This window comes from Pituophis catenifer, unplaced genomic scaffold, assembly GCF_029215685.1.
Source record: "Pituophis catenifer annectens isolate HBS135680 unplaced genomic scaffold, rPitCat1.0.hap2 SCAF_2, whole genome shotgun sequence".
Classification (NCBI taxonomy): Eukaryota; Metazoa; Chordata; class Lepidosauria; order Squamata; family Colubridae; genus Pituophis; species Pituophis catenifer.
The window spans coordinates 269,234,281-269,251,505 of record NW_027256882.1 but is presented as its reverse complement, the minus strand read 5'-3'; the positions used below and the strand labels follow the sequence as shown (position 1 = coordinate 269,251,505).

General features: G+C 35.8%; 1 protein-coding gene across 1 annotated transcript in view; it reads right to left on the bottom strand.

The window, feature by feature from the left end:
• Nucleotides 1-6,060: 6,060 nt before the first annotated feature.
• ANKRD55 (ankyrin repeat domain 55) overlaps nucleotides 6,061-17,225 on the bottom strand; it is a 32,068-nt gene continuing 20,903 nt past the window's right edge. The window contains exons 7-11 of the mRNA XM_070935877.1: nucleotides 16,300-16,484; nucleotides 14,321-14,488; nucleotides 10,387-11,039; nucleotides 8,889-8,990; nucleotides 6,061-6,335 (exon numbers count right to left, since the gene is read on the bottom strand). Of these exons, the coding sequence (XP_070791978.1) occupies nucleotides 6,061-6,335; nucleotides 8,889-8,990; nucleotides 10,387-11,039; nucleotides 14,321-14,488; nucleotides 16,300-16,484 (1,383 nt within the window). The remainder of the gene's footprint in view (nucleotides 6,336-8,888; nucleotides 8,991-10,386; nucleotides 11,040-14,320; nucleotides 14,489-16,299; nucleotides 16,485-17,225) is intronic.

Here is a 17,225-nt window from a genome sequence, read left to right as displayed (position 1 = left end):
GTCGTCAGCAACATTTTCATATACAGTTGGAAGGAGTCCCAGTTGCTCAACAACAATCCCTGCATTACCGAAGAGTTTCTGTTCCTTTTGATTATCAGTCCTTACACATGCTAGTCTATACCTTGTAACTTTGAATTAATAAACTGGACAAGGCCCAGGCCTAGAAAAAGAATCGTATCTCTTTTTTAGACAGTTTCAATATTTTGTAGGATCTGCTGAACTATTTCCATCAGCCAGGAAAAAAAAAACAGTCCCATGATCCAAAGCATGTCTTTTATAATCTGACTGTCCTCAACAGTTAAATTAGATAGTTTCACACACACCAGTACACCAGTCCTCAATTATTTCCCAAAGCAATAACCTTGGGTTTAATAGTGGTCAGAGGTAGTATGTGTATAGAAATAACATTATATGCAGAGAATTGTGATCTGTAGGCCCACTTCTTTGTACTGGAAATTGAGAACATTGATCAACTGAATTGGATCCTTTTGTTGCTTTTCCAACTTTTCCAAGGTCATTTTGGCTAGAGAAAAAGATGCCATCCATGGCCTCCATTCTGCTGTTTAGCACTACTTTCTGGATTTTGGATAAATTAATTTAGAAGTTCTCTCATTTCCTTCCATAATACCAGAAGTTTTAGATTACTTTTGGTTAACCAGAAACTTGATAATTTCTGATAGGGAGTAGAAAGGCAGAGCTTACAAAATGTATCCCTAGTTCTTGTTTCTAAAATTATATTGACCGTATTAACAGGAAAATAAACACTTATAATAGAAGATTAACCAGAAAGATATTTATCTCTTCACATAACCATAGCCTTTTCCAGTAAATAAACTCCCTCCTGCCCTCCATCTTTTCCCCTTAGTAGAAGCTCAATTTCTGGTTTATAAATTTAATAGGCTCAACACATTTCCAGTATCCGCACTTTTGCAGATTTAGGACCAAACAAAATATTTTCCCTCCACTGACTATCCTTCAAGTATTATCACATTAACTTCATAATGGAAACAAGATGAAAATCCTTTATATTTTCATCATAGGACTCGCCCTGTCAGAAATCATGGTGAGCAACTGGAGGCTGAAGCCATACATTGGAGATACTATTGAAACTAAGAAAGGGAGAAGTCTGAACTGTTTCTCCAGAGTTCCTAAAATATTGCATGCTATGGGAAAGAGTAGCATCTATTCCCGTCACATTTTGCTCCCCTATTGCCATGCTGTTTTATCATCTATCAGGCCAGTTAGCATCTGCATACGGAACAGAGAGAAGATGTTTCCTAAGCTTGTTTTTGCCAGCTAAATATCTTGAGCTGGTTGTGCTTTGTAACTCTAACCCTATCCCTTTGTATCATTTATCAGTGCCAAAATCAAGCGCTTAGTTGGGAAAATGCAGTTGTGTTTCACGGAAAGGAGCATTCAGAAAAATGTTATAATGCTTCCGAAGAAACTTTTTAAAAACAATAAAATCTACTGACCAATAGAATCACATATTCACAGCAATATTTTCTCATCTGACCTTCCAGATAACCCCCTTTCAATTGACAAGCCAAACTTGTCTATATTTATGTCATCATTTCTCAGCAAGGCTGATGAGAAGGTCATGGATCTTGGCAACAAAGCGCTTGCACTTCCTAGGAAATTAATCTCTACTGGAACTGAGGACCACAATCAGCAGAGTAAAGCCACATAGCAGTCTACGGTTTGTTAGTTTACCACAGCTCAAAACATCAAGATTGGTTTTAAGAACTTTGCCTTACGGGCCAAATATTTGAATGCTGTATTCTGGAGGGTGAGGGTGAAGACTCTAACTAACAGACCTCAAATAAGTTTTCAAAGCCAGTTTTTCTACCAGGACTGTCATTTTAAAATATTTTATTTTTAACCTATATTAGGTGTCCAAGGGTGGGAGAATAATTCAAGATAAAATGCATGTTCGGTCTATAGAAGGTCCCAGATTGAACCTCCAGATGTCAAGAAAAGCATTTAAAAGGCTGTTTCTTATGATCTAATAGAGAACCACCACTTCAGTGCCATCTGTATTAGAAAAAATGGCCTACATTAGTGTCAAGGATTCATGTTTAGGTATAAAATTTGAAATTACAACAGCCCTGAAAAAAATGACTTAAGTCTGGGTCTCCTACTTACAACTGGTGCAATGTCCCCACAGTGACATGAACAAAATTCTGGTGTATGTATTTAGAATGGTTGCAGCATCCCAGGGCCTTTGTGACCTTCACAGGGGGCTTCTGACGAGCAAAAACAATGGGGGGGGGAGCTGGATTTCTTTAATGACCATGTGATTCACTTAACTACACCAATTCATTTAAAGGCTGTGGCAAGAAGTCATAAAATGAGTATGATTCACTTAACTATATTGCTTAGCAACTGAGGTTCTTCTCTCTCTCTCTCTCTCTCTCTCTCTCTCTCTCTTTGTGTGTGTGTGTGTGTGTGTGTGTGTGTGTGAAAGGAGGGAGCCCATGTTTTTTGGAGAGCAAGCCATCATGGATAATAGTGGTCTGATTTGTGCTGCCCTATGGAAGATATGTTTGGGAAATGATACTATTTAAAAAGACATTTTCCAGCAGAAAAGGCCAGCAACATATCCTTATATTTGATCTTGAGGTTCATCTAGCATGGAATGCAGCAATCAGATTAATACATTTAATACATTTAACATAGAACATATGTAGCTCAGGGTTGAATCATGGAGGCCTTGATGCTCTCTGAGCTTGGCTTTTTGCTTGCAGATATTTAGTACCTAACTAGGCAACATCATTAGTACTTATGAATGGGGGTTTGCCCCCTGTTTATGTATAGTAGCTTGCCCTGTTATTTGTATGTGTGTGTTAGTATGGTTTTCTCCTTGACAGCTATTAGGTTATTGTTTTCTGCTGGATTATTTACTGTTAATCTCTGCTTATCTGGGTGTTGGCTGATTGAAGGGATGTGATCTCTATAACTTTATCTTCTGCTGCTTTTAGATCTTTGATTTTCTGGAGGCACTGTAGTAGATAATTGATAGAATATCTGCTCTTCTCTGAGATATCCAAGCTTTTTTGTAAGATCTTTGTCTATATTGTAAATTTGGGAAACACCATTTAAAAAAAGATGACAAAAAGTTAAGAAAGAAACAGAAAAGATCAGAATACATCTCGTTCGGTAGCCAACATTATCTGTATAGGGGTTTTTGCAGGGGAGGGTGGAACAGCCTTTAAATCAGTGTTGACTCCTATTGTCTGAACAAATATAATAGATGACCTTGGGGGCTGAGGGGAAGAGATGCTGCCTAGGAAACAAACAAGACAGGCGGGAAAGATCCACTCTAATAGATGAAGCAGATAAACGTGGCGGCAGGAAGCTTGTACTTTCAGACTTGCAAGATTCTGTTAAGGTAGCTTTACAATAAAATAAAATTAGTTTATCTAGCTGTGTTTCCAATCTGGTTGACCTGATAAGGTTGACAACTGTCCTTGCAATTTTCTTGGCAATGTTTTTTTCAGAAGTGGATTACCATTATATGCACCAAGACAAATTCCTTGTGTGTCCAATCACATTTGGCCAATAAAAAATTCTATTCTATTTTATTCCATTGCCTCCCTCCTAGGACTGAGAGAGAGTGATTGGCTCAAAGTCATCCAGCTGGCTTTCTGCCTAAGATAGGACTAGAACTGACAGTTTCTGTTTTTAACCTGATGCCTTAACTACTAAACAAAACCGGTGGTTATATATGTAGAATTTCATAAATTATACATACTATATCTATTACAGAGATATATGTAGGGAAATTATCCTGGTCATTCTTTTGGCTTATTATTTATATATCCCTTGAATTATTAAAACATCAGCAGGATTCTTTTCTATGTCCAATGTAAGATCTTTTTCCATGTGATTCTTATAGCCTGTCATTATTAAATCCACTTTCAAATCAGTCTCAAACATGTTATGTAATAATTGTTCCTCTTAGCATTTTTTAAACACAGATTATAGAAGCAGACACGGTTAAAATTAACTTCTCGGTCAGTTGTTCAAAAATATCCTTCAATATATCCAATGTTAATTTTGTTTACAGAAGTTTGGTTTATTGTGTATTAGAAAGTGTGAATGTTCTTCTCCTTTAACTGTAATCTTTAATTCCTTCTAATTCTCTCTAGTGTCTAATTTTTAAAGTCTCACCTTATGATGATTTTTTTGAAAGAATTAAAAACAAAGACATTTTCTCATGGGAAGAATTTTTTATATTACAAAACCTTATTTCAAATTTATTGGCACCTTAGTCCATTTATAAAGCTTTAAAATTCTAACGACCTTTTTGCTGTTTATTCCAGAATTTATTTTAAGTCCTTAAACTTCTTTTTAAAACTTCTTTCAATAAGGATTGAAAGAAACTCATCTGGTACTGTAAAATGTACCAATCCAAAGCTTTCTAATAACTGAAAAGTAGTTAGCAAGCAATTTCTGAAAGTGATTAGGAGCTGTGGTGGCACAGTGGTTAGAATGTAGTATAGCAAGTTAACTCTGCTCACTGCCAGTAGTTTGATCATGACTGGTTCAAGGTTGACTCAGACTTAGATCCTTCTGAGTTTGGTAAAAAGAGGATCCAGATTGTTGGGGGCAATATGTTGACTCTGTAAACTGCTTAGAGTGTGTAAAGCACTATGAAGCAGTATATAAGTCTAAGTGCTATTGCTATTGCTATTGCTATTAGAAGCTGAAGCTTCTTGCCAATCATGGCAGGAACAACCCAAAATGTGCATGATCAACTTGAAGTCAACAAGCCTGGGGTGGCAGATAATCTAAGACTGAAGCAGGGCCAGTCCTACTGTGATTATTGTGTACTGATTTTCATGCATACTTCCTTAAAAAATGGGAAACTGACAAAAATAACAGAAGTTTGGAAAAATGAGGAACTAATTGTAACTAGACCTGAATGAATCTAGTTTTTTAAGATCCCTGCAAACTAAAACTCTTTTATGCACAGATTATTTTCTCACTTTTTGTGATCATCAGATCTATTTTCAGTTGAAAGTCTGCTGACAAGACTTCTCTTTTTATGAATTGAATATTGTTGTATAAATTACATATGTAGTTGATGTTACTTTAAAATGATTATATGGAAAATCCTTAAATTGATAGATATATGCATTTGTTGATTTCTGTATTTCGTTTCTTTGCAGTTAAAATTACTGAAAGAAGAATGCTGTTATTTGTTTTCATGTCACCAATGTTTTCAACTCATCGCTGCCACAATAGAGCCTGAGTGGCGCAGCAGACTAATGCTACTGCTAAAGGTAGTATTTAGCATCCAGCTGCCTGCAGTTATTGCGAGTTCAATTCTCACCAGGCTCAAGGTTGACTCAGCCTTCCATCCTTTCTAAGGTAGGTAAAATAAGGACCCGGTTTGTGGGGGCAATAAGCTGACTTTGTATAAAATATACAAAAGTATGAAGGCTATTGCTTAATGCCTTGTAAACCATCCTGAGTCTTCAGAGAAGGGCGGCATATAAATAAATAAATAATTAATAATAAAAAAAAACAATAGCGAACAGTTCCAAGCAGAAGAATTAAAACATCAAGTCATGTTGAAGTTGGGGCTTATTTGGAATTGAGGAAATAGCTATATTCATTCTCATTATGTCCCAGCACTTATTTATTCAGGTTGTAATGAAAAGAAAATAAAGTTTAACTTCTATTGAAATCAACAACACTTTAGAGGTATAAGGCTTTTAATTGACAAGAAATATGGGAATATTATATTTAGAAACTTCTTGGGCTTTGTCAAGTCCAAACTTTCTTGGACTTGTATTGTTTGATTACTTGGCAGTTAGAGCAAAATTTAAGTAGCAAAATGAAGTTGCATTTCCTTTCCTTTGTTTCTTCCTCTATTTGCATAATGCTAGCATGTTCCCAATACAGGATAAAATTAAATGGATCAATAAATTGCAGTAGTAAATGTCTGCTTTTTAAAATATCAGTTTATCAGCCTTCCAGCAGTGGATTAGAAAGAAAACATTTAGTATTTTTAGTGCTTTTTATTCATTTTCACCATATGGGGCTTCTGGGCTAATGGTGACTGAATGAGTCACAACGTGATTGATCAAGCATTTCACTCATGTAGCTGGATCTTTTCTGGCTTGGAATGGCTGGCAGGACTTTGCTTGTTCCCAGAGGCTCAGTTGATTGCAGTGATAAGAATGAGAATGGAAAATAAATCTGGGAAAGTCCTTCTTTTGTGGACTTGGTAGCAAACATTGGTGGCAAAACAGACGTGTCAGTTCTCAGTGAATTTAAGGACAGTAACTTCATCTCTCTGGCACCTTGATTGGTTGATAGCTGGTCTGAAAGAAAGTGCAAAGGGAGACATCAGAAACAAATATTAGATAATACAGGCTATGTAAAATGAAGTAAATAATGTTGAAGGCAAGAAAAAGGTAGATTTTTTACTAAATACATATAACAATCTTAGCTGCATCGCTTGCAACACAGAATCACAAGTCAGAGGAACCTATTTAGGCCACCAAATCCAACCAACAAATTAAAGCCCCTCCATGACACTTCTGCTTTAATGCAAGTAAAGAAGCCCTCCCCCTTATTAGATAAGTGGTTCCCATCAGAAGTGGGCTTCACATAATTTAACAACTGGTTTGACTAGTGCAGAACCAAAAATGTGAGAGCGTGTACGCAGCTTCAAACACACAACGATTTCCTGCATGCGGCTTCCAGCACACCTTCTCGGGCAGCTGTGGTGAGTAGAGCGGGTGAGTAGAGAGTGAGATATATAGGACGGGATAGCGCCAGGGCAGGTGGGCAAGCCCAGCCGGTGGTTGGAACTACTGCTTCGTCCGAACCGGCAGTAGCCCACCTCTGGTTCCCATATTTTTATCCGCAAGAATACTGCATATTACATACAGGTAGTCCTTGACTTACCACAGTTGGTTTAGTGACTGTTCAAAATTACAACGGCATCACTTAAGATTCTTGCATCTTAAATATGTTGCCAATTTTGGGGGGTCATACTATGCAGAGCCCATGAGATGGTTATGCTGGTGTTGGACATTTATCTATAATTTTATCCTGGTTGCCTATTGATTGTATGCTGCTGTTTGGTTATATTTTTTAAAATTAAATGCTGATGAGCTGGGCAGCCCTATAAATGAGATAAATAAATATGCCTAACAATTGAGAACATGCAAAATTATTACATTTTATTTGCTGAAATGGCAAAGGGTAGCCTAGGAATAAATAACTTCATTTATTTTCTCTTAAAAAAAGTACATTTATGTACTCTTAAAAACTGCTGATCCCTTCATTATTCTTATCTAAGTCAGGTGGCATTAACTGCATGTTATTATATAAATAGCAGTAATAGCAACTGTAGGCTATGCAGAGTAAAAAGGATAATTTTAATTTCATGATATTTGATACTTTCAAATAAAATCACTTTGAAGCTGCTATTTGCATTTAAAGGGCTACTTTATTTGGCATCTATGTAGGCTTTCCTTGAAACGGAGTGAGAAAGTTTAAAGAATTATTATTTTGTTCTCTCTCTAACCGATAATCAGCTGAGATAAGAAGCTGAGCATTGTGGCCCCCCAAGCTCAAATTCTGTTAAATTCAGTTCCTCTGAACTAAGAAAGGAAGGTCAGGAGAAGATAAATAAACAACAATGAGAAGCTGATGATATAGTCTTTCACACTCTTTCTCCAAGTGGGAAAAAAAAAGAAATGTTGTAGAAACTGGAGATATTAAAAAAAATATGCTGCCAGTAGCTTCTTCTATCATAGAATCAAAGCTGCAAAAAGTGAAGAGGAACAAGTGAATTTTTAATTAATCAAACTCCATGGTTTGTGATTTTAATATTAATATTAATCAAGATTTATACAGTGAGACCTTTGCATTGTGGTTTGGCACTGTATTATTAATCTTTGCTACTAGATGCCCTTCATATTGGATATTTTGTAGGTTTATTATTGGAATGCCTCAGATATTTATTATTTTTGTTATTAAATAAAATGTTACCCTACGGTATATATAAAATATAAAGGTTTTTTTAAAATAAAATGTTGCATTCTTGTACATTGCAATTACTATTAGATTAGTAAAATGTCTAAGACGGTGGTTCTTAAACTGAGGGGGTAGTTAACCCAATGGAGGTAATTTGAGCATATTCTGGGTGTAATAGAGAAATTTATAATCGTTTATTTGTAAGTTGAGGATCCAGATTGGAACTACCATTTCCAAAACCCTTGTGCAAAACAACAGAATCTTTTTTTGGGGGAGGGTGGAGGAGCTAGCAGTATTATTTGAAATGGGGGAGAAGAGAAATAATTTCACAATCACTGTTATAGAATATGCATGAAGGACATACTGTATATTGCAACAGTCTCTGCAGAGCTTTCATTGCCCTTGTATGAATGATAAACTATTGGTAGCTGATACAAATGATGTAAACAAAAGCAAAAGGCAGGTAATGAATAAAATTGTTGACAACACCTTGAACAAATCCAAGAACAAATAATTGAAAAAAAGGCTGACAAGAGTCAAATGTTGAAATGACTGGGTCAGAGTCAGAAGTATTAATTAGACCAACCCAGATTGGATCCTGCAGAGTCAGAAGTGACTGAATCAACAACAATAATTTTCTGCACGTGTGGTATGCACAAATCTCTGTACCCTGTACTTTGGTTCCTCTTGAAAGTACCAGTTCATAATGATAGACTTGAGATGGTCAGTTACTGCAAGTGATAAATGCAGAAGACCTGTCCTGTCTTAGACCATTTTTAATAGTCAAAAAAGATATAATATTTTGTATCGTCTATATCCTATATTTTATGCATTAAGAGAAAACTTAGAAGCCTTAAAAAGAAAAGATCTTGTATCATAGTTCTTACCTTTTTGATCACCGTGTTTTACTATGGGGGCCAAGTTGTTTCTTACAGCTGTTAGGTCTTTTACTCTGGGAAGTTCTAAAGTGGTATGCTGAAAGGTTTTCCCTAAAAAAGGAAAAGGTAGTAAATATTATATACACATAGACACACTTAAATAAGTTTCCTTTGAAAAGACATAGAAAACAATATATGAATGGGACTGAGAAAAGATTGGAGAATCTGTATTCATTCTGTACTTCCACAGAGTATATGATTAGTGCAAAATATGATCACCCTGCATAAAGAATATATACTTAATAGAGGCTGGGACAAAACATTACTTTCCTAGCACTTGCAAAGGTTTATTTAACCTGCCTTTAATTCTTAGAATAGTAAAATACAGGGCTGGTTTCAGAAGCTGAAATTACTGGGTACCTCCTAAAGATAATTTTTGTTTTTGTTTTAAATTAAGCTCAATAATTCATGCTGTACTCCATACAAACTAAGGAATCATATGGACAATAGAACAATCAAAGTTACTGTACAACAAAAGATACTAAAAATCTGAGAAAATTGTTCAACCTTTTAAGCTTGAAATTTAGGGAGATCTTGAGTTATGACCACAATTGGGCCCAAAATTTATGTTGCTAAGTGAAACATTTGTTAAGTGAATTTTGCCCCATTTTATGACTTTTTTGCCACAGTTGTTAAGTGAATCATTGTATTTGTTAAGTTAGTAACATGGTTGTTAAATGAATCTGGCTTCCCTACTGACTTTGCTTGTCAGGCGGTTGCAAAAGCTGATCACATGACCCCAGAACATTGCAACCGTCATAAATATGAATCAGTTGCCAAGCATCTGAATTTTGATCATGTGACCATGGGGATGTGGCAATGATTGTAAGTGTAAATTTCAGTGCCATTGTAACTTTCAACGGTCACTAAATGAACTATCGTAAGTGGAGGACTTTCTGTATAATAATACTAAAGTTAGTTCACTTTTCTAAATGGAGTAGGAAAAGTTTGCCCACTTCTTTTCAAACAAACCTAAGCATCCTATTTCTTATTAACAGACATAAATGAGTTTATCTGAATTTCATGTGAAACCAACCTGTTCTCATTTTAATTCTATTCTGAGAGCATTAAAGAGATGGCTAATTTGTATATACTACTAACCTCTACTGTAATTTATTTAGTTCAATGTGTTCTTTATAATTTATAAACCAATATGATTGTTATTGAATAAACCATGGTTTCTTGGTGGCAGTGCATTGTCTGGGCAGGTATATGTGCTTTTAAGGACCAAAACGGACCATGGTTGATAGTTACCTGAAAAAAATACTGCATAAGCCCCTTTGGAAACTGAGTTCATTCCTATTTCTTAAGGGAACAATCACTCTTCTGCATAAAAGATTTGGATATTTCAATCTGGAAACTGCTATCTATTATGATACAATTATTTTCAGGATACCCAGAATTCATTTTGCTCACACTAAATAAACATAGTGTGGAAAAAAATTACCTGGTGACAAATTAGGCAGATGGGGAAGATGGGGAGGACATATCACATGATGGGATCTGTTTGGGAACAATCCATCTATCAGTTTATTATCAGAAGGCACAGTCGTCCAGAGTCTATATGTGGGTGTTTGATTTTTGTCCATTTTCCAAGGGCTGTCCGATGCTTGTCGGCTGGTTCTTTGACTTGACAAATCATGTTCACTTCTGCTTTTTTGAGACCAAGTTGCAAAATCATTATCCATATTCATGCTGGAGACTGTAGTGTGAGAAGTTGTTAAAAAAGAATGATTCACAGTTATGGGTGGGAGACTTTGTGTTCTGATTGGTGGAAAGCCATTGCAATCTGGTGTATTGTTTTCTGAAATGAGGTACTTCTTGAGGTCTACATTTCTTTTCTTAAGGTCAGTAGCTTTCATATACTCTTTGGATGAGCCGTCAAAGCTGGAATCCATTATGCAATCAAATGTGGTGATAATCTGATCTACTTCTGAGGTCTCTTCTTTCTGGGATCTGTCTCTACTCTTCTCCTTCAAACTGACTTTCCAATCCCCTGTTTTCTTTTTAGAGGAGAAGATTTGGTTAAGCATGCTGAATCTCCCTTCCTTCTTTGATAATTTATTGTTCTGGGAAGAAATGTGATGAAGTACCTCAGGTCTTTAAAAAAAGAAAAGCAGATTGTATGAACATTGGGATGTTATTGTTAGGACCACAGATTAATATTTGGGGTTATTAGAAATGAAATGTCTTCTCTAGAGGTGTGTGTGTGTGTGTGTGTGTCTGCGTGTATACTCACTACTTTACATTGTAGCCACGTGTCATTTCTTCAGTGTTGTCACATGAAAAGATATAATTAAATATTTACAAAATGTGAGGGGGTGTACTCACTTCTGTGATATACTCGTGTGTGTGTGTGTGTGTGTGTGTGTGTGTGTGTGTGTGTAAAATCACACATACACAGTATGAACTGGGCACTATAAAAATGTTTTTAAATCAATAAATTTCTTACAAAGCTCGTGTTAATTAAATATATGTTTATATACCACTTACTGGACAAAAGCATCCTGAAGCACTTTACAAAATATAAAATAACTTATAAAAATAACAAAATCAGAGGCAAATTTCTTTCATCTAATGTTCAGAAAATGTAGGCAAATAAGTTTTTCATGTAAAGAAAACCTGGATTTGATTCAATAGCTAAGGGGTTACCAGATAAACATAAAACTCCACCAACATAGCAAAAGGATATTATGATTCTGAATAGAGAATTACAACAACATTATAAATTGCATAGTACCCATATAATGCTTGCAAGGGATTCTTGTTTTAACTTTTTTTTGAAGTAACCTCATTCTAAGTAATGTATTTTAGCTTAATTAATTAATTAATTAATTAATTAATTAATTAATATTGTGTCTTTTCACCATAAGCTGAAGGTATCATACATATAACAGTGTTTACTCCATTTTTTTTCCACAACAACCTTTAATGTAAGTTGAAGTGAGAGAACATAACTGTTCCAAAGTCACTCTGTGAGTTCCCATGGCTGAAGAGGAACATGAACAATCTAGCATTTAAGCTCAATTACACCCTGTTGAGCCTGTGCAGTATTTTTGGAAAATGGCTTAAATAGAAGGAAGAAGGTGTGTTGGGTGCTGCCTTGAGATATTTCTAAAAACAATATAAATGGGATACAAATTAAACAAATAAATCAAATAAATAAGTATTTTCACTGTTGAATTTAACCACCCAGAAAATAATGCTGATTATACTTATCAACTGGAGGAAGATACATTTAACATTCAGAAAATTAGAGAAAATTAATTTAATATTTTTTTTTCTTGGATGACTGTATATTCAAATTAGACTACTTACTTTCATTTGCACAAAATGACCAGAGTATATATCAAGTGCATTGACTTTTAATAGAACAATTACGTTATTGTGGTTGATTTAATATAAAACAAATTTCTTGTCCATTATAAAGTGAGTTATTAATCTCATTATGTTTAGCAAATTAAATCTGAACATTCGTTAATGTGGACATTATAGCTTTCCAGAGAACTAGTTCTGATAGAGCATAAAGGTAGATATTATTGCCTAGCTGTGCCATTCAATTGCCAGTTAAATAAATTTTGCAAATCTTTTGAAGTCTTACTAAAAGCTGATAAATCTATTTGATCAGGTACCACAAGGAAGAAAAATGGTTATATGTACTGTATGTGTATGCATGTAAGTGTTTGTATACCAGCAAATACTGATATATTAATTCTTTAAAAAGTGCTTTCTTCTAAACTGCAATTTATTATATTTGTTCTGAATCCAATTTACAATGTGCAGTAAACAGCTATGAAACATAATGATCAATTGATGCCAGTTTCATATTCCTATTTAGAATCATTGATAGTATTCACTATAACAGGGTTTTTCAAACTGTTCTGAAGAACTTTGATGTGGATACCTGGATACCTTTGATGTGGAACCTGGATACCTTCGAGACTGTCTTCTGCCACCAGTAGCCTCCCACCGGCCAGTCCGCTCCCACAGAGAGGGTCTCCTCAGGGTGCCATTGGTCAAATTATGTCGGCTGGTGACACCCAGGGGGAGGCCCTTCTCTGTGGAAGCCCCTGCCCTTTGGAATGAGCTGCCCCCAGAAATTTGTAAAATCTCTGATCTCCGTGTGTTTCGCTGTGCCCTCAAAACCTTGTTGTTCCGCCAGGCTGGGCTATCGAGGTAAAGATTTTAATTGGGTTTTAAAAATGGGATTTTAAATTTGGGGTTTTAAATTGAGCCTATCATTTAATAATTTTAATAATTTTAAATTTTTGTCTGTCTTTGTGCTTTTAATCAGGCTGTACACTGCCCCGAGTCCTCCGGGAGAAGGGCGGTATAGAAAGAAAATTAATAAAATAATAATAATAAATAATGTGGTTTTCTGAGAGAATAAGGGCTGCGGGTGGGGAACTGCCAGTTTTTTTTTTTTAGCACTAAAGCTTTTTTTAAAAACTATAGGTTCTGCGGCCCAAAAAAGTTTGGATACTTCTGCTATATTGTACCTTGACACTCAAAACTGTAAAAAAGTGATGGTATCAACAGTGGAATACAGAATAGAAGAAGCAAACCAAGGAAGGTAGTATTTTAAAAAGGATGTATAGTTTCCAACTTTCTGCACAAAATACTTAACAGAACCTCTTCCCAAGATATGATAACTGGAAGTTCTGTTCATGAGTTATAGAATTTTCCTTCTGAAAGAAGCTTCCGAAAGAAAATTCATTTGGGCCAGGCAGTAAAATATTTTGGTATAGCTGTGATGGATTAAGATGTAGCCTGGGATAGTAAACTTTGAATACATAAATAGGAAAACATTTAATATGCATAGATATTACATTGTATGGTAACTTTCAATGCTCCTCAATGAAATGCATAATCAGTCATCTGATAAATTGCAGAATGTCCATATATTCAGTAGTATGAATATATTCATATTCAGCAATATGCTCATATTCAGCAATATGAATATGAAAAGAACCGCAGGATTTGGGTATGGTTAATCTAGAGAAAAGAAGGACTAGAGGTGACATGCTAGCAGTATTCCAGTATTTGGGGGGCTGCCACAAAGAAGAGGGGGTCAACTTATTTTCCAAAGCATCAGGACAAGAAACGATAGATCGAAACTAATCAAGAAGAGAAGCAACCTGGAATTAAGGAGAAACTTCCTAACAGTGAGAGCAATTAACCAGTGGAACTGCTTGCTTTCAGTTGTGGGTGCTTCATCACTGGAAGGAAGTTTTAAGAAGAGACTGGACAGCCACTTGTCTGAAATGATATAGGTCTCCGGCTTGTGCAGGGGGTTGGACTAGAAGACCTCCAAGGTCCCTTCCAGCTATATTCTGAATTGAAAAATTTGAATTTTGTTTGTTACAAGAGAAAGACTCTACCTGTTTGCTTGAGAGAGTAGTGCAATGCATGCTGAGTGTCCACAATAGATGGCATACGATAGGGGTGTATTCTCATTGAGATCCCTGGGGCTGCTTTCCACTCCCAACTGTAGCAGAGTCTTAACACAGTCAGTTTTTCCTGCTGCTGCAGCCCAATGCAAAGGTGTCCTAACAAAAAAACAAGTAAAGAAAAATCCATAGAGTAGTGGTAAGACAATTGGTATTGTTTTCATAACATGCATAGTAGTTACCGTGTCATGAGAATTTTTAAAAAGGGTTAATTGACCATGTAAAATCCAAGGGGATTAATATTAGCCCTTAGCAGACCTGGCTCCTACATTTAACTCACTCTTCCGTTCTGCCATATCAGTTACTATATGGAACTTCTGACAGCTGTGATTAATTAACCTTTTCATGATTTAGAGACAAAAAGATCTGTAGAGGTCTTTCATATATTTACATAATCAGGGCTCAATTATTTAAGTGTTAAATTGATCAGTTGAGATGATTAAATTCTTTCAAAGTTTGATCTTGGAGCATGTTATCAGTTCCTTTCAATGCACAGGCATGTCAGAGACAGATGGCAACAATACAGCTTACCACAACTATAAAACAGGTTTCATTGGTAGCAGTGAGGTAAAAATCTTTTTAACAATTGCATATGAGTTGCCTCATTATTTTTCTCTGATAGCCTCCATGTAGTTGTTCTGATTCAAAAGAATTAAATTAAGCATTCTTTGAAACCTCAAGTTTAATACAACTTATGTTGAGAGGCTTTCCATTCTGATATAATTTGGTACTGATCAGTAGAATTTTGTATTAGTATTAATATTTTTCCGCATATGCCACTATTTGAACTTTGAATTCCCAGGATGAACTGAGTGTAAATTCTCATTCTGATAATTTAAATAAAAATATTTCCTTTACTGTATCATAAACTATTTTGGGCTTGCAGTATTTTCTATCCAAGTAAATGGCCAGACCTATACTAGCTTAGCTTCTCAGTTTCCAAACAATTCATATTACAAATTTGAACTTTATTATTTTGAAAATAAAAAATTAAATCGTCCTACATTGTGATGATCCAAATATTCACCTTCCTCACAAAAATCCTGAATTGTTTTTTCTGTGATTTTTCACTTAAAAACACAAATAAAATTCACTGTTGGTTTTAGTACTGCAATCCTTCAATTGATAACAAGAGTGAATTTCTAAAATGAAAATGCTGGAACTGAAGATCACCTAGATAGATGCCCTTCTTTGCAGCATTTTTGCAGCAATTTCTTTGCAGCATTAAGGACTCTTTTCCTTGGGGAGAAAGATTGCACAAAAGGTAAAGCTAACACCCACAGGGAGTAGGACTGGAGTGAAAATTTGATGGAGATAACCCCTTCCTTCTAACAAAGGGCTCCTTTGTTCTCTTTTTCACATTACTTTTCCACTCTATATTTTCTGACAACCAACAGGATGCAGGAAAGGAAAACTTCCAATAGTTGAACTTAGCAGGGTTCTTGAAAAGGGGCTGCCAGTTGCTCACCATGTTTTAGACCAGGGCTGTCAAACTCCCGGCCTGGGGGCCAGATGCGTCATGAGCTGGCCACGCCCACATTCGGTTTAGCAAAGGGGGAAAAAGTCCCAATATGTCATGTGATGCCACAGTGACGATGTGAGTTTGACACCCCTGTTTTAGACCATGTTTACAAGTTCTTCCCATTCCCTGCAATCCCAGTATTGCAAGAGAAGCCTCCTGCTTTATCTGACTTAATATGACATGAATAATATGTGCATTCATTAAAAACATGTGACTATTTAGCTGAAGACAGACTAGAGGTCCCACTGACTAGTTGCTTGTTTAACAAAGAAAAGACCCAGGAGAAATATTAGGACCCCTGTTGCACTCAAAAGCTGTCAACCCTCTTTCAACCATGGGTTAGGCAAGCAAAGCCCCAGTCAGCTCTTCTCTTTGTTTCCATGGCCACCTGTCATCCACATCCAGCGCCTGCAGGTTGCATTCTGGGATCTTAGCCAGCTCACTAATAACATCACTGTATCCTGCCGCAGCTGCAACATGAATGCAAGTCTTCCCATTCTCATCATCGTAGTTTATTATTGATGGGCCTTGATGGTGGTTCAGGATAATAGAACAGAGGATCCGGTTTCCACTCTGAAAACCAATCATGCACATAGAGAATATGTTATTATCAACATTGCTAAGAACAAATTTTAGATCTACCAGTATAAGCATTTTTGGCTTTCTTATCCAAGAAAGTACACATGCTGCTTTATTTATAAATGTTCTGTTAGGGATTTCCAAACTGAATTATTACTCATCAAGTTCTTGGTTTTTAACCAGCTCAATTTGTTTAATTTAAATCAGACTTCAACTGCCACCACATTATTTTTCTAAAAATGACTTTGGGCCCTGACATAATACCTGGGGAATATTACCTTGAAAATTGGCTAAGAATTTTATGGATGGCATCAGACATTTCTTTTTCTAGTGCTGGATCCTAATTTATTAATAACATTTTTAAAAAGGTGGAAAGGGAGGTTAGTGCCTTTGTTAGCTTCCCTACACCATCTGGAGCCCTAGTGTGCTAACATTTGCCTGAAAACACCATGCGGAAATGTAACTTCAGCCTTACCCAAGACCATGGTTGCAATTTGGTTCTCAACTGTAGTGGTTTTAGGCAAAGCTATGATTAGGTTCCCTTTTTTTGTAACCAGAAGCCAACATTTTTACATTTCTTGAATTTAAACAGCCTTATAGTAAAGCAATTCTTACAAAGGTAAATCACCTTTTTTGCATGCTAAAGTTAGCTTTGAAGATATGAATGTAACTGATCTTTTTTACATTTCTAAAAAAAATGTAATGATGTCTTGTTTTTCTACTGTACCCTATGGT